At 35.1% G+C, this 22,905-nt stretch overlaps 1 protein-coding gene across 2 annotated transcripts in view; it reads right to left on the bottom strand.

The window, feature by feature from the left end:
- TBC1D23 (TBC1 domain family member 23) overlaps window positions 1-22,905 on the bottom strand; it is a 62,233-nt gene that overhangs the window by 30,781 nt on the left and 8,547 nt on the right. For both annotated transcript variants that reach the window (XM_054577363.1, XM_054577364.1), the window contains exons 2-5: window positions 10,386-10,497; window positions 8,909-9,014; window positions 7,730-7,934; window positions 2,580-2,703 (exon numbers count right to left, since the gene is read on the bottom strand). In XM_054577363.1, coding sequence (XP_054433338.1) covers window positions 2,580-2,703; window positions 7,730-7,934; window positions 8,909-9,014; window positions 10,386-10,497 — 547 coding nt within the window. The remainder of the gene's footprint in view (window positions 1-2,579; window positions 2,704-7,729; window positions 7,935-8,908; window positions 9,015-10,385; window positions 10,498-22,905) is intronic.

Here is a 22,905-nt window from a genome sequence, read left to right as displayed (position 1 = left end):
TTCTCACTACAGGCCTTCAAAGATATTTGTCTCCTCATTTTATAAGTGAGGAAACAGGTATGCATTAAATAACATTCCCAAGTTCACAGAGCTAGTGAGTGGTGGTATGTGGACTAGAATAAACACCTGAGAAATCAAAGCCCATGTGACTGCCACTACACATAAGCACAAAACTTTTAAAGTACACAATACTATTGGTATTTTTGGTTGTTTACAAATTACTATTACAAATACATATTAGGTGCAGATAGAAATAAAATGCCAATATATGGTCATCATTAAACTCACTCAGCTAAACTAAAACTACCATTGCACTGCACATTAGTTTTCAGGGCTTAGGAATTAGTTTTGTTTCATTTCACTATTAAAAAAAAAAAAGATTCCATTCTATTGACATGGTATTAGTGGCAAAAACGAACTACTTGGGGCACTGACTGAAGAGACACTCAGTTAAAATCTGTGACCAGCACTGAGTACTAATTCGGAGTTCTGGCAACAGAAATTGCATTTCCTAGACATCACATGACCAGAGAGACCTCTATTAAGTATTAGAATGCTAAAAAGATAGTTTCTTATTTCAACACAAATCAGTAGTTAATGTCAACATGTGAGTCTCAGAGAAGCTACAATTTTATAGGTATTTTATTATTTTTAACTCAAAGTGACAAGACTGTAGCCAAGAGGGAACCAAAGAATAGGCTGTTGTAGTTTCAGATTTAATAGGCCAGAGTTGAAACCAGTTAGGATTCTCTAAGCACTTCTTTACTGTTAATTCATCCCCTCACCATCTAAGACAGGTACATTACCATTCCCATTTTACAGATGAAGAAGCCGGAGCTCAGAGGCTATCTTAAATCACACAGAATAGTGACAGAAATGGGATTTCCTGAAGAACAGTTAGGTATGACACAATCAAGTAATATGTTTAATTTGTGAATTTATATTCTTCCGGCACCCAATCATCGTTTTAAGATCTTAAATTAAACCTAGAAGATCAGTTCTCAAGGTGCAGTCTGAGAGGCCTGGAAGTCTCCAGGGGGACTTACGGGGGAGTCCATGATGTCAAAACTATTTTCATAGGAATAATTAGATTTTACTTGCCTTTTCCATACTCATCCTCTTACAAACAATAGAATGTTTCAAAGGCTACATGTGATATCATCACAGACTGAATCTAGCCGATATGGAAATCTACCTGTCTGTTATCTAGCCAAATATAATGACATTTACAAAATATAAAACAATGTCCCTATTCTCACTACTAATCTTCTAAAAAATATAATTATTTTTTATTTAAGTAGGCTATTTATGTTAACATGCAGATTATCCTTACTTCTAAGTTAATAAATGAATATTTAAAACTTCTTAGTTTTAATTTCTAATCAAAGTAATTCTTATAAACAATGGATTCTCAATAAATGTTGTATATTTATTAGTGGTCCTGAGACCAAAAGGTTTGAGAACCACTGATGCAGAATAAAACTTTCCACTGAAAATACAAATATGGGATGTCAAAACACTGAGATATACTATATATTCTTTTGTATTAATCATTTGTTATTTTAAGTAATTTTCATAGTTGAGTATCACTTCTAAGTTGTAAAGTGAACTGAGAGTTATATATTACATACATGTGTGTATAAATGTGTGCATGCGCGTTTGTGTATGAGGTCTGTCCAGAAAAATTCCAGCCACTGTTAATATACAGAGAACAGTGTGCAATACATCCATGTAACCTGGTAGCCAAGGAGAGTGGACTGTAATGCATATAAACAATGACTCCATTGTACTAGTCAGTGGGGGTGATATACGCCGTTGTGTGAGCATGTGTATTGTGTGGCCATCACATGCAAGATGACTGGGTGAGTAGCACAACAAATCTGCATCAAGTTTTGCGTTAAGTTTAAACATTCCTCCACAAAAAATATTCAAATCATCAGAAGGCTGAATCCATGGGCAACTGGTGATTTTCGGCTTCATCACAACATGCTCACTCATGCATCACATCTCGTGCAGAGTTTTTTGGCGAAACATCAAATCACCCAGGTGACCCAGCCAACCCTACAGCCCAGATTTGATGCTCTGTGACTTCTGGCTTTTCCCAAAACTAAAATCACCTTTGAAAGGGAAGAGATTTCAGACCATTGATGAGATTCAGGAAAATATGGCAGGATAGTTGATGGCAACTGGGGGAACTGCGCAGGGTCCCAAGGTGCCTACTTAGAACGGGACTGAGATGTCACTGTCCTATGTGCAATGTTTCTCGTATCTTGTATTTTCTTCAACAGATGTCTCTATTGTTCGGTGCATGGCTGGATACTTTCTGGACAGACCTCGTAAATGTGACATAATTCACTGTAAATCAATAAAAAACCAAACTTCATGTTAAATAATCTGAACTAACATAAGTGAAGAGCAAAGCAAGCTATTTATGAAGTGCCAGTAATTTTACTCCTTTAGTTTAAGTAGTAATGGTCTACAATTAAGTATTTTTCTTCCTTTTCCTTGGGGAAAAAACCCTAACTCTAGTTTCATAGAATTCTATTTTTCATTAAGTGTTCCTACTTTCACTTTATTACCCAGTTGAGTGCATAGGAGTCTGGAGTAATTTTCTTTGTATCAAGAAAAGAACAAAGCTCAGGCTCATGGTACTGGATGAGTAATCTGAAAAGATGAAATGGTCTCCCCTTCAAAGAACAATCCCTAGAAAACAAGAGAGAAAAGTTTCTTGCATTAATAGGTCAGAAATGATCAAATCAGTAACCAATCCTTCTGCAATATCTACCTCCCTCCCTATCCCTAGTACACCTGAACACCAGCCTACAACCAGGCAGAGCTCTCTTGCTAACATCTAATGGATCTGATTTGACAGAAAATTTGTATCACAGAAACAGCAGGTCAACAGCTAACTCTAGGGAGATTCTCTCCAGGTGAACCCAAGCAGCACTCTAACAAAAGGACTACAGGGACCACTGAAAACAGCAGGATCATTTAGGTTATTTTGGTAAATTTTGGATCCCAAAAGAAAATCTGGAGAGTCCTGAAAAAGCCTAGCCCCCTTTTTCTCCTGCCAAATAAGGAGAAACTCCTAAGAGGCTTCAGGTTAGCTCCATAGTTAATGTACATAATTAGGGATGTCCTTCAGCAAAGGTACAAGTCTGAAGTGGCAAGATGAACATTTCAGGATAGACACACTTAGAAGAGCCTTAGAAGCTTTTGAAGTGGCCTGGGTACCAGGTGCTTTATTCCAGGAGGTGCCCCATACTCATCTTACTGAATAACCATCCTATCTATTCTCTTGTTCCCTTATGTCTAAACTAATTAGTTAAAACATGAACAGCTCAAAGTACACAGGTCATCATAATAAAAGTCCCTTTTTATTGAGGAAATACCACTTGCTAGACACTTAACAGGCCCTTAACAAAGTTATCTCAGTTAATCTTTACAAGCAACACCATAAAATAGACACTATTATTTCCCTGGTTGTACAGAGGAGACAACTAAGGCTTCGTTGTGGTCAAGTAGCTCACCCAAGGTCATGTATCTAAGAAGTGATGAAGCTAAGGCTTGTACACAGAAACTGGGTATCAAATCATTATGCCTGCCTTGACCAATGTGGCTTAGTTGGCTGGGCATCATCCTGCAAAGCGAAAGGTTGCTGGTTTAATCCCCAGTCAGGGCAGCACATGCCTGGGTTGTGGCTTCTGTGCCCAGTTGGGGCGCTACATGAGGACAACTGATCAATGTTTCTCTATTACATTGCTATTTTCTCTTCCTCTTTTTCTCCCTCCTTTCCCCAGCTCTCTAAAATTAAATAAAATCTTTAAAAAAAAAAAAAAAAAAGGACAGATTAAGCCTGCCTCTGAAACATTAAAAAAACAATTTATGCCATACTACCCTTCCATATATGTAATTTGATATTTTAACAAGTGATATTTTGGTAGGTAGGGGTACAGTCTCTAAAAAAGCAAACTGTAAAGAAATTAAGGTAAAAGGCTTCCTGAAAAAAGTTAATGAAATGAATGTCGCAGTTTTAACATAAAAACATTGTTTTTTGTTTTATTATTTTTATTTTTCAATTAGTTTACATTCAATATTATTCTGTACATTAAATATGTTTTAAAATGCTATCCAATTGAGAAGAAAAAATAAGCTCTACAAATCCAAGACCTGAGGTCAATGCCAGGATTTGGTATGACTCTGTCATTTTTTTAAAAAAGATTTTATTTATTTATTTTCAGAATGGGGGAGGGAGAAAGAGAGGGGGAGAAACATCAGTGTGTGGTTGCATCTCACACGCCCCCTACTGGGGACCTGGTCCGCAACCCACACATGAGCCCTACACTGGGAATCGAACTGGTGACCCTTTGGTTTGCAGGCTGGCGCTTAATCCACTGAGCCACACCAGCTAGCGCTCTGTCATTTTTTAATACTGCAGTTTGACAGGGAAGTTTTGTAGAAAAGGTCCTAGGTTGGTAATTCCGGTGCCAGAGACAAAACTGGATTCATATTAATGAGATTATCTTCTCCTTAGTCTAAATACTTTCCCCACTTTATAAATGCAATTCTTATAGACTGAGTAGGAACATAAATTGTAGGAACAAGTGCCTAGTTTGTGGGCTCATCTTCAGAAAAAGTGGGACATCTTAGGGAGTCAGCCACTGCAACAGTACCTATTTGTTTAATATTTGTGTACTGCAAAGTTACTCTCTCCTGCGAGGCACTGGGTTTGATACAGTTCTACCCACATTATATCTGAATCTGCAACAAAAAGCAGCATTATAATGGAGTTCTTCTATCACCATTTTGTGGAGCTCTGTTCTCCCCAAGAGCATTAACACTGACTCTGGCTGAAGTACTATGTTACATAGTACTGGAGGAACCTGACGAGACTGTGTTACATAGCTCAACATAGCTCAACATACCCTGCCCCCCCTCCATTATTAGCTACAATACAATACCACCAACATTCTTCAGGGAGAAAGCTGGAACGTCATGCCCTTTGCCATTACTAGCTCTGTTATGCTGAGGGTTGCTATAATATAAGCAGTTGAGAGACCTAGTATAACTGAATGATTTCCCATATATGAATTCCAGTCTTGGGTCTACTTTGACCTTAGCCCTGTGTCCTGGAATCTTTGGGTTGTTTTCTTTACATGAAGCATTATAGCTTCAAGATAGTAAAGAGGGTTCTCTACCTTGGTGTATATTAGAATCACCTGAGTTTTTAAAATATATCCACGCCTAGGCTCTAACTAGTCTGCTTATATCTGAACTTGAAGGACCAGCATATTTTAAAAGTTCTTCAGTTGAACAGACATTTCTCCAAAGAAAATACACAAATCTCCACTAAGCACATGAAAAGATGTTCAACATCTTTACTGTAAGGGAAATGCAAATCAAAACCATAATGATATACCACTTAACAATTATTATTAGTATGGCTATAATCAAAAAAACCAATGTTGATGGGGATGTGGAGAAACTGGGATCTTTATTCACTACTGATGGGAATGTAAAAAGATGCAACTGTTGTGGAAAAGTCTGTTACTTCCTCAAAAGATTAACCACATAGTTATCATATGATAAAGAAATTCCACCCTAGGTACATACTCAAGAGAAATGAAATTACATGTCCACAGAAAATCTTGTACACAAGTGTTCATAGCAGCACTATTTCTAATAGCCAAAAAGTGAAAATCCTAATGTCCATCAACTGCTGAATGAGTGAACAAAATGTGTTATATGCATACAATGCAATACTCCTCAGCAATAAAAAGAAATGAAATAATAATATATGGTACAATATGGATAAATCTTTAGAATGTTATGCTAAGAAGGCAATCTGAAAAGACCTTATATTATGATTCCAATTATGTAAAATGTCCAGAATAGGCAAATCTATAGAGACAGAAAGAGTAGTGGTTGTCTAGGGCTGAGAGTGTTGGGGAAAAATAGAGTTGGTTACTAATGGGTTACAGGATTTCCTTTTGAGGTGACAAAAATATTCTAAAAATGATTGTGGTTATGGTCCTACAACTCTGTGACTGTACTAAATACCACTGAATTGTACATACTAAAAGAATGAATTTTATGGTATGTGGATGTTATCTTATAGAGCTGTTAGTAAAGAAAAGAGAGAGAGAGAGAGGAAGAGAAAAAGAGAGAGAGAAAGAAAGAAAGAGAGAGAAGCGGGGGGAGTCTTCAGTTGATTCTAACAAGCAACCAGTGCGGAGAGCCATTATTAGTAAAGCACAGGTATCTATTCAAACTTAGGTTTAAATCCTGACTCAGTTACACAAGAAGTGTAATCCTGGATAAATCATTTAATCTCTCTTTCTTTGTTTCAGTTTCTGTAGTTGTAAATCAGAGATACCGACCTTAGAGTGGTCACTGTTTAAATGAGAAAATACACAAAGTACCTACAGCTAGTATAGTGTGTTATCACACAGAGAGTAGTAAAAAATGGTAGTCATTTAACTACCAAACTCCAGAAGAGCAGTTCTCTACCTTGGCTGCACACTGTAATCAACTGAGAAGCCCTTAACAAACACTGATGCCTGCACACTGATGCGCTCTCCTCAGAGATTTGATTTAATTAGCCAGGTATGCAAACAGACATCAGGTTTTTAAGAGCTGCCCCAGTGATTCCAATTTGTACCCAGGGTTCCATGTGCAGCCAAACCACTGCTCTAGATTATGCTGAAAGTTTTGGCTCTAAAATCCCGACTACCTGATGCATAGCACTGGCTACTACCAGGATTCTTTCTGGTCTCTTAAGTGCTATTTCCATGACTTCTCACCCCAATGCCCAACAACCTACATATCTGTCTAGTTTCATTTTAAGTGTCACTGGCCCAGAGAAGCTGTACCTGATCTCCAGGGCAAGTTAGGTCACCCTCATTATACATTCACATAGTGCTATTCCACCTCCTCACACTAAGCACATTTCTGATTACTTGTTCATGCCTGTATTTCTAGGACTAAGATCCAAGCTGTAACCCCAGCATGGCATTCATTGCAGCACTCCAAAAACTTTACTTCTCACTTAGACACTATTATACTATTTTTATTTTATAGGTGAAGATACCACCGAAAAAGTATAGAGTTATGCTACATATATACTTGTCTATATCATATTTTGCTGTGTATAATGCGCACTTTTTTGCCCAAATTTTTGAGGGAAAAATAAGGATGCACATTATACATGGGTATAATGCTTACATACTATGGGCATAATAATCCCATGTATAATTCTGCACAAAAACCCTGAGTGCGCATTAAACACTGGAATGCATTATACATGGCAAAATACAGTACTCTAAAGCATAATATTTAACTAAAGAATCCTTTAAAAAATGTTCATAATCAGCCCTGGCTGATGTGGCTCAGTGAACTGAGTGCCAGCCTGCAAACCAAAGGGCTGCCAGTTTGATTCCCAGTCAGAGCACATGCCTGGGTTACAGGCCAGCTCCCCAGTAGGGGGCGTGCGAGAGGCAACTTCACTGATGTTTCCCTTTCTCCCACCCTTCCTCTCTAAAAAATAAATAAATAAAATCTTTAAAAAATGTTTATAATAAAAAAAAAATAAGGGCAAATAACAATTATGATTCAAATAACCTTCAAAATTATTTAATCCTTTTACTTTATCACCCAAGTAAATCTAATTTTATCTCTAGTAAACTAGATCTTTATTCATTTTCAAATAAGTAACTAAATCATATTTTACCTGGGGATGTACTTATTCATGACAGCATAAAAGCAGTTGTATAAATCGCTGCGTGGCAGTTGAAGGTGCACCAGTGGTTTGAGTAGATGTATCCAACTAAGGGATGTGCTATATTTAATGTTACGTGATTTACAATAAAAGGTAATTACAGATTCAATATCCAGAAGTAATTCTGCTGCCTTCTCTTCTGGCACTGAAAGCTGGTCTAGAAAGTAAGTGTGAAAATAAAGTTACCAAAGGCCTAATAGAGGCTCCATATTGGATATAATAACTATTTACAAACATGTAATACTATGTTAGTGCATTTAGATCATGACAGCACTACATGAAAGCACATTTTTTTCCTCATACTTATTCAGTACTTACTAGATGTTCAATATTTACTAGCTTAACTTAATCATACTTGGCCTAAATAGAAATTAAACAAAAATGGATCATCTGAAGTAGAAGGGGAGGAAAGAGAGTCACAACCCATATTCCTAGAAAGCAAAAAATTCTTTTCTAAACAACAGATTATCATCTACCCAATGATGGGCAGCTGCCACTATGGCTTGTTAAAGGCACGTAAAGTGATTCATTCTCTACCCCCAAATTCCTTTTCCTTTGCTCACACCAGCAATACTGTTTCCTATGTTTAGTAAACAAGAGCCTATTTAATCAATAATTTAACTAGAATATAATGGGAAGAGAAACAAAAAGATGCCAACAGACAACAAATGAATTTTTAAAAAGAAATATAAAATAAATTAATTTAATCTTGAAAAAGACTTCATGGAGTAGCTGAAAAACTATTTACCATGATTTAGTCTTTCTATAGATCATGACCTATGACTTACAAACTTTGGAACACAGCCTCCTTTAATTTAGGACTATACACAGTCATATAGGTATTTTAAATACACAAAAAAGCTTTTAACTGCAATAAAACTATAAAGACACTTAAAGAATTGAATATATGATGCAAAATAAAACCACTAAAAATTGGGGTTTTTCTTAAAATATTAAACATTATTTTGTAAGAATTTCAAAAGTTCTAAAGCTACGATTTTACTAGCCCTTTATGAATTCAACATATCTCAAATTATAACAAGATAATTCTACTAATGACTGATTCCTCCACCATAAATTTATTACTTCCAAAAAATATTTTTACTCTTTGAAAACAAGTATTAAACTTACCAATAAACTCTAGACAATCTTTGTGAATAGTGTTCTGTTCTGGCAGGTCTAAAATACCATCCCATGATGCCAAACTATCACCTTTTCCTGCAACATTTAGAGCAATCTGGAAGAAAAATTTTAAAAAACAACCAGCTTCATACGTTATTTCTCTGCTTGGAAAGATGTTGAAACAGTGAAAAGGCCTGAATTTAGGAATAATAATGCACACTGCAAAGATCACAAAGTAATGTAACTATATTTCACCAAATGCCGAGCTCTTAGTCATACCACAATGAAACAACACAATTATTTTAAATCCTCCTAAATTAAATTGTACTACTCCATGTCAATACACTGAAACAAGGAATTACACAAAATAGCTACATAATTCCTTATGTAAATTTATTATAAACAAACATCAACACTATGTAGGATGAGTGTTTCTGTCACCCCCCAAATACATGTGTTGAAATCCTAAGCCCCAATGTGATGGTATTGGGAGGTGGGGCCTTTGGGAGGTGACTAGGTTATGAGGGTGGAGCCTTCATAAATGGAATTAGTGCCCTTATTAAAAAGACCCTAAAGAGCTCCCTTTCCCTTCAGTCACAGGAGGACACATTAAGAAATTACTGTTCTTTCAAGTTTAATGATATTATGGTTATTTTAAAAGTCTTTATCTTTCAGACTTTCACACTAAAGTATTTTAGTGTGTTACCAAGGACTTGCTTTAGAATAATCCAGTGGGTTAGTTAATCCAGTGTGAGGAGAAAAGGACTGGGATACTAATGAAACAAGACTGGCCAAATGTTGATAACAATTAACACTAAGTGATGCAGGCTCATTATACAAGTGTCTCGACTTTTGTGTTTTACATTTCTGTAACAAAATACTCAGAATGCTATGTACAGTTATAATTCCATTTCTTTTACATATATATGTGCAAAGAGGAAAAAGTAAAAAGATATACACCAGGACATTACTATGTGTTTTACCTGCATATGGTAGATAACAGATGATTTTTATCTTATCCTTTGCTTATACATGTTTTAACATAAACAAATATTTCTATTGTAATCACAACAAAATCTTAATTTAAAATTTAAAAAAATGGTAATACTCATGCACTGGAGAACTGTCAAAGAAAACTGTAATCACAACGAAATCTTATTTTAAAATTTAAAAAAATGGTAATACTCATGCATTGGAGAACATTCGAAGAAAATAAAGGAAACTCTCCTGTAATTCCAACACCTAGAGACCTAACTCCCTCCCCTCATTTCTAAAGGCTAAAAAAAAATTGCCTTTTAAAACCTAAATTATTAATTACACTGAACATTACAGAAACAGACATCTTAGTAAATTGCTCTGTTTGGTAAGTTTTGTACATGTGGCATACCCATAGGATGATAAAGTCTTCTGAAACTAAGACAATGGAGAATGAACATTCTCAATTATTCTTAAGTGATTACATTTTATTTAGTTAGTTTCCAGTTACCTTCCAAACTTTGGCCCTCAGATCAGCAGGAAGTGGTCTCCCTTGGATTATATTTCTCAAAGTTTCAAGATCACAACCTCCTGCTTCCAGAGCTTCTTCAAGATCTTTTTCCCTTTAAAAAAAAAAGTCATTCCTATTAAGATAAATTTTAATTCCTATTTTTTCTTATTCCAGATTCACTTATAAGAATGGCCTGTTAAGATAAAAACATTCTCAGCAGCCGGAATACAATGCCAAAGCAAACAAAAGAATTTTGTTTTCTTGGAAGGAAATTTCAGATTTCATACGCTCAACTTACTCAATTTGCATGTAACAAGCTTAGTTATCTGTTTTCTTAAAGATTAAAGAAATTTAAAAAGAGAACAAAAGGCAAGCTGGCTGACAGCATTAATAAGTCAGAGTAATAGCAGTATTCATGGTAGTACTAATGACTAACATTTTATATAACATTGGCTGTGTGCCAAGCACTCTTCTAACATTCACGTGCTTTGTTTTGTTTTTTAATTCTTACAACAACCCTCTGAAGGTTACATCACTGGCTCCACTTTACAGATGCAAAAAATTGAGGCAAGGATGGGTTATGTAGCTTGTGATCACATGTCTAGTAAGTAGTGGAGCCAGGATTCAAATTTTAACAGAATATATGCTCTAAATATTATGCTAGATAGCGGCAAGAAGGAGAAACAAAATTCAGTTAGGAATTCAAAGCACTGCATTATGAGAATGAATACTTAGTACATAACTCTACAAATGTATGCCTAGAACAGTGGCAGGCTTACAGTAAATATTCAATAAATGTTGGAGGAACAACAAAGGCTCTAATGGCACCACTATATTATATATTAAAGCAAAATAATGCCACATCAAGTAAATTATCAAGTAAATCAATAAGCAGTTATGTTCAGTCTACTAAGTTTAAGAGAAAAGTATGAAGTACATTTTATTTTGATTTGTATATGGTTAAAATAATTTAAAAACTTTCACAAAGATATGAATTGTTTCTCGGCCAGGACATAACCACTTAAAATAACTAATTTCTTCGGAATTCTCTAAAGCTGAAGTTTTAGTCATTACTCAGAATTTTAGTATATAATACGTAGGAAATCTGTACAGATAAAAATCCGTATCTTAGCTAGAAATTTTCTAAAACTCCTTGAAGTACCCTGAAAGGCAGAGCACACCACTAGAATCAGAACTGTCATTTTTGTCATTTTGAGAAAAATAAATTACTCCTATTGTTCATTTTCTCAATAAGGTAATATAAATCTCTCCTACTGATAGGATTCCAACAGTTCAAATGTATAAATTTCCTGAAGTGTTGACCTCTTAAGGTAAAATAATTAAATGAAAACATAATCACTTGAAATCATATTCAATAGAAAAGCTGTGATCAAACTTGAAAGCTTTCTTAACAAAGGTAGAATAAATTCATATGAACAAAAAGATAACTAGTAACTACATATTGCTCTTTTGCTATATGGTCACCAAAAGTGCTGGACAGGAAAATAAGGGAAAGAGGTATAAAGTCTGGTGCTGAGAAATACCTCAGGCCTATAGTTGGTCAAGACTTAGGTTTGTCTATTCTATTCTGGCCAATATCTACAAAACAGCCTGTTAGAATCTGAGGAATTATCTGTAATCATGAAACAAATAAAATTTAAAAGAATCTTTGATGAATAAATGCCATATTTTTAAACTATTAAATGTGTAAATAAACTAAAAACACTATTTAATAAGATGAAATACTTTTACCAAAATAATGAACTAGAATTTTTCCATTTTTCAGTGCAAAATCCTTGGTTTCTTTTTGAAGTAACTTTGCCAAATCCCTTACTATTCCAGATAATAAAGTTTGTATTTTGGGGTAAAATGCCTAATCCTCAAAATACTTTTTTAAATCATAAAAATATACAAGCACATCTCTGTTGATACAGCCACTGTTAGATTCTTGGATGCTGCCCCATAGAACCACAAACATAGCCTCCAGCAGTACAATCATGGGCAAGAAAGCAGAAAATGCTCCACCTTAAGTAGTAAAAGGCACTTTTCACAAACTAAATAATTAAAAGTAATGTTATCTTCTAAGCAAGGCGTTCACAGGTTCAGTTATCAGAACTTCAATATTACAAATGTGCTTGTAAAACAGGTAAAAGAGCTGAAAATAAGTAATTTTAAATAATTCATAAAAAGGTCAAGTTCATATCAAGAGACAGGAATTCTATGACACTGAGCTCTCAGGTAGAATTTTCCTTCTACTTTTGAACTAACCCTGAGAAGAAAAACACAAGCCTGGTGGGGTATGATTGTGTGGGTTATGGTTTTTAAGTTTTCTTTGATTTTTGGCAGCTTCTTGCTGATGTTACAAGCTAAAGGTTGATAGAATTACACAGGACATTCAGGCAGGTACTAAAAATACAAAAGTACAGGGCTTGTCCATTTACCCTAGGAAGTACAAAAAGTAAATAATTGTCCCTTTTGTGCAGAAGGTTCAGAACAGAGCATATCCAAAGTTTTGGGGTTACAGAAAAGCAGAAATGCATCTCTTCCTGGCTCTGTAGCATTCAAACTATAAGTTAATATAATATTGTAAGTTACAGTCGATCTATAAATGACATTTTCAAAACCTAAATAAAACATAGCAGAATTTCTCCTCACCTGATCTCCTATGGCAAAATCACCTAATCTAAGTGTTGTTGCTTTGGAACTACAGCAAGGCAAACATTATGAGTAAATTTACATGAAATTAGTTAATGTTTATATTCAAGCTAGCAACTGAATTAGATTTTTCTGCCTCAACTAAATGGTCAGTAAATTCTAGCATATGGAAACATCTGCACATGAAAGCTGGGGAAGGGGACAAGAGACGAAGGGGACAAGAGAGGAAGGGGGTTAGGATGGGGATGGGACATGCATTTTCTGAATGCTTCTAGGATTAACAAATTCAATTTGAAATTTTATAATTATTTTATGACTAAGCCATACATTGAGTCATATTTAAAATTATAATTTTAGAAGTAACTAGATTACATATTTTGCGTTCCTAAAACTTAGAAAGTTAGAAAAAAACCTGCCATTAGGAAAAAATAACTACGTATTATAATTTTTTCTAAATTCTGTACCCCCAATCATGTTCTAAAAACTTCTTTTCCCTATAATTTCAAAATTTATGGAAACTTCAATTGTATACACTACAAATGGGAGATAAAAACAAGACTTAGTTTAATTACTAAATTTTTTTTACATATGTATTTCTGCAGTTAAACTTACTCATTATCGGCGTTGTCTATTCCTCCCCACCCTCCTGCCAGCCCCTGGCAACCACTGATTTATTTTCTGTCTCTACACATTAATCTATTTTGGGCATTCTATATAGGTAATCATAAATATGTGATCTTTATGTCTGGTTTCTTTCACTTAGAATGTTTTCAAACCCTGGTCCAGTTAGTTGGGCATAATCCTGCAAACCGAAAGGTCATGGGTTTGATTCCAGGTCAGGGTCTGTGCCTAGGTTGTGGGTTTGGTTCCCAGGCGGGTGCAACTGGACAATCGATGTTTCTCCCTTGCATCAATATTTCTCTCCCTCTCTTTCTCCCTTCTTTTCCCTCTAAATACATACAAACATATATATATTTTTATTTTTTTAAATTAATTATTTTTTCAAATACATTTGTCTCTGCCTTCCCCCCATCACTTTCCTTTGCCCCCTCCCCCTCAACCCTTCCCCTTTGGTTTTGTCCATGAGTCCTTGGTATATGTTCCTTGACTTTCCCCTTCCCTTCCTTCCCCCACTCCCCTTATTCCCTCTTCTCTCTGTTGGTTTCTTTTCCTTTCAGTGTTGTTGGTCTTATTTTCCTGGCATCTTTGTATTGTTGGTTAGATTCCACTTAGTTGAGATCATATGGTATTTGTCTTTCACCCCCTGGCTTATTTCGCTTAGCATAATGCTCTCTAGTTCCATCCATGCTGTTGCGAAGTTTAGTAGTTCTTTTTTTCTTTCTGCTGTGTAGTATTCCATTGTGTAAATGTACCATAATTTTCTGATCAAATCATCTACTGATGGGGGGTATCACTGTTTGCAGATGACATGATAGTGTACATAGAAAACCCTGTAGACTCCACCAAAAAACTACTCAACCTAGTAAGTGAATTTGGCAAAACAGCAGGATACAGTCAATATTCAGAAATCAAAGGCATTTTTGTACACCAGCAATGAAAAAGAAGAAGAAATCAGAAAAAAAAATACCATTCGATACAGCAACAAGAAAAATAAAGTACTTAGGAATAAATTTAACCAAGGAGGTAAAAGACCTGTATGCAGAAAACTATACAACATTGAAGAAAGAAATTAAGGAAGACACAAATCAATGGAAGTGTATACCGTGCTCATGGATTGGAAGAATTAATATCATCAAAATGTCCATACTACCCAAAGCAATTTATAGATTCAACGTAATCCCTATTAAGATACCAATGACGTATTTCACAGAAATAGAACAGACATTTCAAAAATTTATATGGAACCATAAACGACCCCGAATAGCCGCAGCAATTTTGAGAAAGAAACACAAAGTAGGAGGGATCATATTACCAGACATCAAACTCTACTACAAAGCCACTATACTCAAAACAATCTGGTACTGGCACAAGAACAGACCCATAGACCAATGGAACAGAATAGAAAGCCCAGAGATAAGCCCAGGTCTATGTGGGCAACTAATATTTTTAAAAAAGAATGTTTTCAAGGTCTATAGATGTTGTAGCATGTCTTAGTACATACTTTTTATTGCCAAATAATATTCCATTGTTTATATATATTTTATTTATACATTTATCAGTTAATAAACACCTGAGTTGCTTCAACTATGGCTATTATGAGTGTCTCCTAATTCTGAACATAAATATCAACAATTCAACTGGTTCAGTGTATATAAATTATATTATTTGTTTATTAATTATTTATTCTTTCTAAGAAGTTTGGGAAGAATTTAAAAATCAAGGCTATTAAAACGTTATACCCATTATAAAAAACCAAAAACAGAAAATGAGTGTTGGCAAGGATGTGAAGAAACTGGAACCCTGTGCACTGTTGGTGGGAATGTAAAATGGTGTAGCCACTATGGAAAACAATATGGCTATTCTTCAGAAAATTAAAAAACAGAATTACCATGTACTCCAGCAATTCAACTTTTGGGTATATACCTAAAAGAAGTCAAAGCAGAAACTCAAACAAATATTTGTACACCCATGTTCATATCAGCATTATTCCAAATAGCCAAAGGTGGAAGCCACTTAAATATCCTTCAATTGATAAACAAAATGGGGCATAAAGACATACAAGGGGGTATTATTCACCTTTAGAAAGGGAGAAATTTCTGACATATGCTATAACAGGCATGAACCTTGAGAAAATGATACTAAGTAAAATAAAGCAATCATGAAATGAGAAATACTGTACAATTCCACTTATATGAGGTACCGAGAAAAGTCAAATTCAGAGACAGACAGTAGAATAGTGGATGCCAGGGACTGGAGTCAGGAGGAGAGGGGAATGAGGAGTTAAGAGTATTTAATGGGTACAGCGTTTCAATTTTATAAAACAAGAAGAGTTCTGAAGACTGGTTGCACAACAATGCTTTAGACTATTGTGCTGTACACTTAAAATGACTAACATAAATTTTATATGTACTTCACAATTAAAAAAAACTTTTTTCAATATATCACAAACATTTGTGAATTTAGGCCTTAAAACAAGATCTGATATCCATTACTGGCCCAATTCAATAGCCATATGATCTTAAGCAAGTAAAACAAATAGAAACACAAAACCTATCTTATATGGTTGGCTGATGCTTAAATAAATTTCTGAACACAAATCACAAATATAATATTTGATACACAATTCTTCAATAAGCAGAAGAAATGAAAACTACTTCCTCTTATTATTGGACAACAGCTAACTTTTTTTTTTCTTTCTTTCTTCTTTTTTTTGTTCCCTCCTTCCCTCTTGTCTCTGTTGATTTCTTTTCCTTTCAGTGTTGCTGGTCATATTTTCCTTGCATCTCTGTATTGTTGGTTAGGTTCCGCTTATAGGTGAGATCATATGGTATTTGTCTTTCGCCCCCTGGCTTATTTCGCTTAGCATAATGCTCTCCAGTTCCATCCATGCTGTCGCGAAGTTTAGTAGTTCTTTTTTCCTTTCTGCTTGCATAGTATTCCATTGTGTATATGTACCATTACTTTTTGATCCAATCATCTACTGGTGGACACTTAGGTTGCTTCCAACCCTTGGCTATTGTAAATTGTGCTGCTATGAACATTGGGGGGCATAGGTTCTTTTGTATTGGCGTTCTGGTGTTCTTAGGGTATAGTCCCAGCAGGGGAATCACTGGATCAAAAGGCAGTTCCATTTTCAGCTTTTTGAGGAAACTCCACACTGCCTTCCACAGTGGCTGTACCAGTCTGCATTCCCACCAACAGTGTACTAGGGTTCCCTTTTGTCCACAGCCTTGCCAGCACCTGTTGTTTATAGATCTGTTTATGATGGCCATTCTGACCGGTGTGAGGTGGTACCTCATGGTGGTTTTGATCTGCATTTCTCTGATGGCTAGTGATGCTGAGCATCCTTTCAAATGCCTCTGGGCCCTCTGTATCTCCTCCTTGGAAAAGCGTCTGCCCAGGTCCTTTGCCCATTTTTTTATTGGATCGTTTGTCTTCTTGGAGTGGAGTCGAGTGAGTTCTTTATATATCTTGGAGATCAAACCTCTATCTGATGTATCATTAGCGAATATATTTTCCCATATGGTTGGCTCCCTTTTCATTTTGCTGATGTTTTCTTTTGCCGTGCAGAAGCTTCTTATTTTGATGAGGTCCCATTTGTTTATTCTTTCCTTTATGGCCCTTGCTTTAGGAGACATATCAGTGAAAAACTTGCTGCGTGGGATAGCTGAGAGTTTCCTGCCAATGTTCTCCTCTAGGACTTTTATGGTGTTGCAGCTTATATTTAGGTCTTTTATCCATCTTGAGTTTATTTTTGTGTATGGTGTCAGCTGATGATCCAATTTCAATGTTTTGCATGTAGCCGTCCAGCTCTCCCAACACCATTTGTTGAAGAGGCTATTATGGCTCCATTTTATGCTTCTGCCCCCTTTGTCAAATATTAGATGCCCATAGAGACCTGGGCTTATTTCTGGGCTTTCTATTCTGTTCCACTGGTCTATGGGTCTGTTCTTGTGCCAGTACCAAATTATTTTGAGTATAGTGGCTTTGTAGTAGAGTTTGATGTCCAGTATTGTGATCCCTCCTACTTTGTGTTTCTTTCTCAAAATTGCTGCGGCTATTCGGGGTCGTTTATGGTTCCATATAAATTTTTGAAATGTCTGTTCTATTTCTGTGAAATACGTCATTGGTATCTTAATAGGGATTACGTTGAATCTATAAATTGCTTTGGGTAGTATGGACATTTTGATGATATTAATTCTTCCAATCCATGAGCACGGTATACACTTCCATTGATTTGTGTCTTCCTTAATTTCTTTTTTCAATGTTATATAGTTTTCTGCATACAGGTCTTTTACGTCTTTGGTTAAATTTATGCCTAGGTACTTTATTTTTCTTCTTGCTATATCGAATGGTATTTTTTCTCTGATTTCTTCTTCTATTGCATTGCTGGTGTACAAAAATGCCTTTGATTTCTGAATGTTGACTTTGTATCCTGCTGTTTGCCAAATTCACTTATAAGGTTGAGGAGTTTTTTGGTAGAGTCTACAGGGTTCTCTATGTACACTATCATGTCATCTGCAAACAATGACAGCTTTACTTCCTCCTTTCCTATTTGGATGCCTTTTATCTCTTTCTCTTGTCTGACCGCTGTGGCTAGGACTTCCAATATGATGTTGAAAAGAAGCGGTGAGAGCGGACATCCTTGGCGTGTTCCCGATCTTAGTGGGAAAGCTTTCAGTTTTTGCCCGTTGAGTATGATATTGGCTGTAGGTTTTTCATATATGGCCTTTATTATGTTGAGGAATGCCCCATTTATTCCCATTTTGCTGAGTGTTTTGATCATAAATGGGTGCTGTACCTTATCAAATGCTTTTTCTGCATCTATCGAGATGATCATGTGGCTTTTGTCTTTTCTTTTATTTATGTGATGTATCACGTTTACTGATTTGCGTATATTGAACCATTCCTGCACCCCTGGGATGAATCCCACTTGATCATGGTGGATAATCTTTTTAATGTATTGCTGGATGCGGTTTGCCAATATTTTGTTGAGGATTTTAGCATCTATGTTCATCAGCGAAATTGGCCTGTAGTTTTCTTTCTTTGTAGGGTCTTTATCTGGTTTTGGGATCAGGGTGATTGGACAACAGCTAACTTTTTAAAAATGACACTTTCTTTACTGTAACATAATCATTTAAGAGAATTTGACCAATGTATTAAAAAATTTAAAAACCAGCCACCATCACTACCATGAAATAACACCTGTTCACATTCAGAGAATTACTTTTTTAATTCTTCATATATCTGTGTATGTGTAAATGTGTGTATGAGTACAAAGAGATACAAAGCAAAACTGGGTTATATTAAATATATAATTTTACACCCTGCAAGATTCACTTATATTCAAATATATTATGAACATTTCTCTGAGTCACTCAATACTTTAAAAAAAACAGATTTTTAATGTCTAAAATCAGATTTGGCTATTCCTCTACCACTTGGTACTTAAGTACTTTCTAAATTTTCCTCGTTTTAATCTTTCCCACTTATCCTTAGCATAAATTCCCTAAAAAAATTAATCAATATTCCATATATTTTAATGTTAAAAATTAAGTAATGCAAGCATAAAATGTTTAGAATCATGGTGGTATCCACTAGAACAAAAACCAAAATTGTGTTCTAAAAAAAAAAATAAAAAAACAAAAACAAAACAAAAATTGTATAAGGTGGTTACTCTGAAAAATGAGATGGCAATGAGACTATCACTTCTCATATAGCATCAGTGAGTACAACATGATTAAATTTATTCTATGTATTATATTTGTATGTACTGCTTGAATATTTAAATGATATTTATGAATTCCTTTTTAACATTTATACCCTTTCACCTAGCAATAATTGAGAATGAGTAAAATCAGTCAGCTAGAAGCATGTTCAAAGTGGTGGTTAGTTAGCATAACTATGATTGTTAATATCAAAAAGATATAATAACAAGTATTGTGTTTAATGTGGAGTAATTGGAATCCTCACGCCCTGCCAGTAGGAATGTTAAGTGGTGCAGCCTTTTTGGAAAGCAGTTTGACAGATCCTCAAAATGTTAAACATAAAGTTATAGTATGACCTGGCAATTCTACTCCTAGATAGATACCCCCCAACACTCAAAATATATAGCCACACAAAACTCGTACATGAACCATGATATTACACTTCATACCCATTATGATGGCTAGCATCACAAAATATGGCAAGCATGTGGAGTAATTAGAATTCTTGTGCTTTGCTTGTGGGAATGTAAAATGATGCAGCCACTATGGAAAACTTTGGTACTTCCTTAAGAAGTTAAAAACAGAATTACCCTATAGTCTAGCAATTCCACTTCTGGATATATCCTCAAAAAAAACTAAAAGTAGGGGCTCAAATAGATATTTATACATCCATGTTCACAGCAGCATTATTTACACTAGCCAAAAACAACCCAAATATCCATCAATGGATAAATGGATAAACAAAATGTGGTATATACATACAATGGAATATTAATCAGCCTTAGAGAGGAAGGAAATTCTGACACATGCTACACAACATGGATGAACTCTGAAGACAAATGCTAAATGAAATAAACCAGTCACCAAATGTCAAATATTGCATGATTCCCCTTATATTAGGTACCAAAAATAGGCAAATTCTTTGAGACACAAAGTAGAATAGAGGTTACCAGGGGCTACAATTAGGGGGAATGGGGGTTTATTGTGCACTAGGTAGAGAGTTTCAGTTTGAGATGATGACAAACTCTGGAAATGGATAGTGGTGGTCACTATCTATTTGAACGATATTGTGAGTGTACTTTATCTTCACTGAATTGTACAGACTAAAATGGTAAATTTTATATTATATAATTTTACCACATTAAAAAGACAATAACAAAAAACTTGTATAAGAATTTTTACAGCAGTTTAATTCTTAACAGCCAAAAAGTAAAAACAATCCAAATGTCCATCACCTCTGATGAATGGATAAATAAAATGATATATTCATACAGTAGAATATCGCTCAACAATAAAAAGGAATCAAGCATTGATGCATGTGATACATGGATAACCCTTAAAGACAGGATGCTAAGTGACAGAAACCAGACGCAAAGGCCACATATTGTATGATTCCACTCACAGGAAATGTCCAAAACAGGCACATGCATAGACAGAAAGCAGATCAGTGGTTGCCAGCGATCTGCGGTGAGAGGAGGATGAGAGTGACTGCTAATGGGTATGGAATTTCTTTTTTGGGATAATGAAAATATTCTAAACTTAGATAATGATGACAACTGCCCAACTCTGTAAAAATACTAAAACCACTGAACTATATATTTTAAATGGGGGAATTTTATGATACAAGAATTATGTCTTGACTAAAAGTGTTACCAAAAAAAAAAGTATTTCTTCAGGAAAAATGTTTAGGAACTCTTTAATTTAGGACTTTAAGAGAAAGCTACTGTGTCAAACCCTCATTTATCATTTCATTGAAGGGAGTATATCACTGTGAAGGGTCCAAATGCCTCTTTTAATTCCTCAAATTGATTAGCAGTACAGGTTAACAACTCAAATAGTGGAAAAGGAAGAGCCTTCTAAACAGTTGCCACGGCAGCTCAATAGCAAAAGCACCAAGGAATTGAGGATATAAAGGCTTTAAAGGCAAAGTGTTGTAGAAAAAACAGTATAAAATTTAAAATAAAAAAACATGACATCAGAAGACTCCACACACTTAACAGTTGTGTGACCTAGGATACAAATTCAATTTCTTCACCAATAAAATGGAGATAGTACCAGATACCACCTAATTAAAAGAGGTGTAGAGTATTCATACAGAATGTGAATTATCTTGTTCTACCAAAATATCCCTCCGAGTCCTCTTTCCATTCCATCTTAATGCCTACAGCTTGCCTGAATCTGTCCTTTTCAACTTTCTCTTTCAGGACAGTTTCCATACAAGACTCCATAGGCATTGAAGCTTTCACAGTTTTTCAAAGGAGAGCAGTGTCAGACAGTGGGTTACTGTTCACATGAACCATATTTGGGTACACGTGGCACAAATCCTAAGAGACATATGAAACAACAATAAAGTGCGGAAAAAACTAAAATGAGAGAACAAGAGAAAAACATCAGTATTAAGGAATACTAAGTTACTTCATTTATTCAAGAATAAATCTTTAAAGACAAAATAAGTACTCAATATGTTCTTTTTTTAAAAAAAATGAAATAAAAAAATAGCCCTAGAATTAAGCAGTTAAGCAATAATTCCGGCAACTTATGGTCTATTTGACTTCTGTAGCCTATTCAACTTCAGACCAGCACTCACACCTGAAAATATTGAGATAAATGTCTAAAACACTTTAAAACAGGATGTTTTCTGGATTGGGAAAAAAATTTTTTTTTTAATTCATGGAGCTTCTTAGTCTATCAGGTAAGCTAAAGCTAAGTCACTAGTTTTCAAAAATTTTTAAATCTAACCCTTTTCCATAACTGTAAAACAAAAAAAAACAAAAAACAAAAAAACCCGAAAGATTGTAACAGTTCAAAAAGATCACTTAGGACCTAGAATATATGTAAGCACTTAAATGCAGAGTACAGAGAAACTTAAAGAAAACCCAACTGCCAAATTTTTAAAAACTGACTGTGCCTTAAAGTGTCAGGGTCTAAGATATATTATTGTTTGATTCAAATAAAAATACAGAAACCGAATTACCGGGGAAGTCAATAAAGGCTCAAAGACTGCTATGTAAACATCTTACACATGTTATTTCTACTGCATGGGATATTATTATTCAAACCTCTGAGTCTGCTAGCAGTATTAAAGAGCTAAATGATAAAATGGACTCTGGAACCTTCACTAGAAGTATTTCTAGCATTCAAAAATGTAAAGAACAGTATAGCCTGTGATTATTATTGTTTTTCTCAAATATTTCCACATGTGCTTATTCAAAGGCTCCTATACATGACCTATTTCCTTCCAAAAAGTCATCTTTCTCCTTCCTCCTACAGTTCGATTCCTGAAATATAGTGGTCTCCACTCTTCTCCACTTACTCTCTCATTAACTGACACTCTCCACTGCCTTACTAAAATGCTCCAAGAAGTTATTAGTCATCTTTTTCAGACCTCGTCCTCCTTACATACTCTCCAAAATTAGCTTCTCCTTCAGTTTCCAGTAATTCTCCTATACCTCTCTTTAACCTAAGCTTTGAATTCTTTCCTTCCCTGATAAAAGTATTCTTTCTTTTTAAATAGATTTTCTTTATTTATTTTTAGA

Source organism: Pteronotus mesoamericanus, unplaced genomic scaffold (assembly GCF_021234165.1).
Source record: "Pteronotus mesoamericanus isolate MK-2021 breed Mesoamerican mustached bat unplaced genomic scaffold, CSHL_Meso_final contig_42, whole genome shotgun sequence".
Taxonomy (NCBI): Eukaryota; Metazoa; Chordata; class Mammalia; order Chiroptera; family Mormoopidae; genus Pteronotus; species Pteronotus mesoamericanus.
This window is presented reverse-complemented; position numbering and strand designations above follow the sequence as displayed.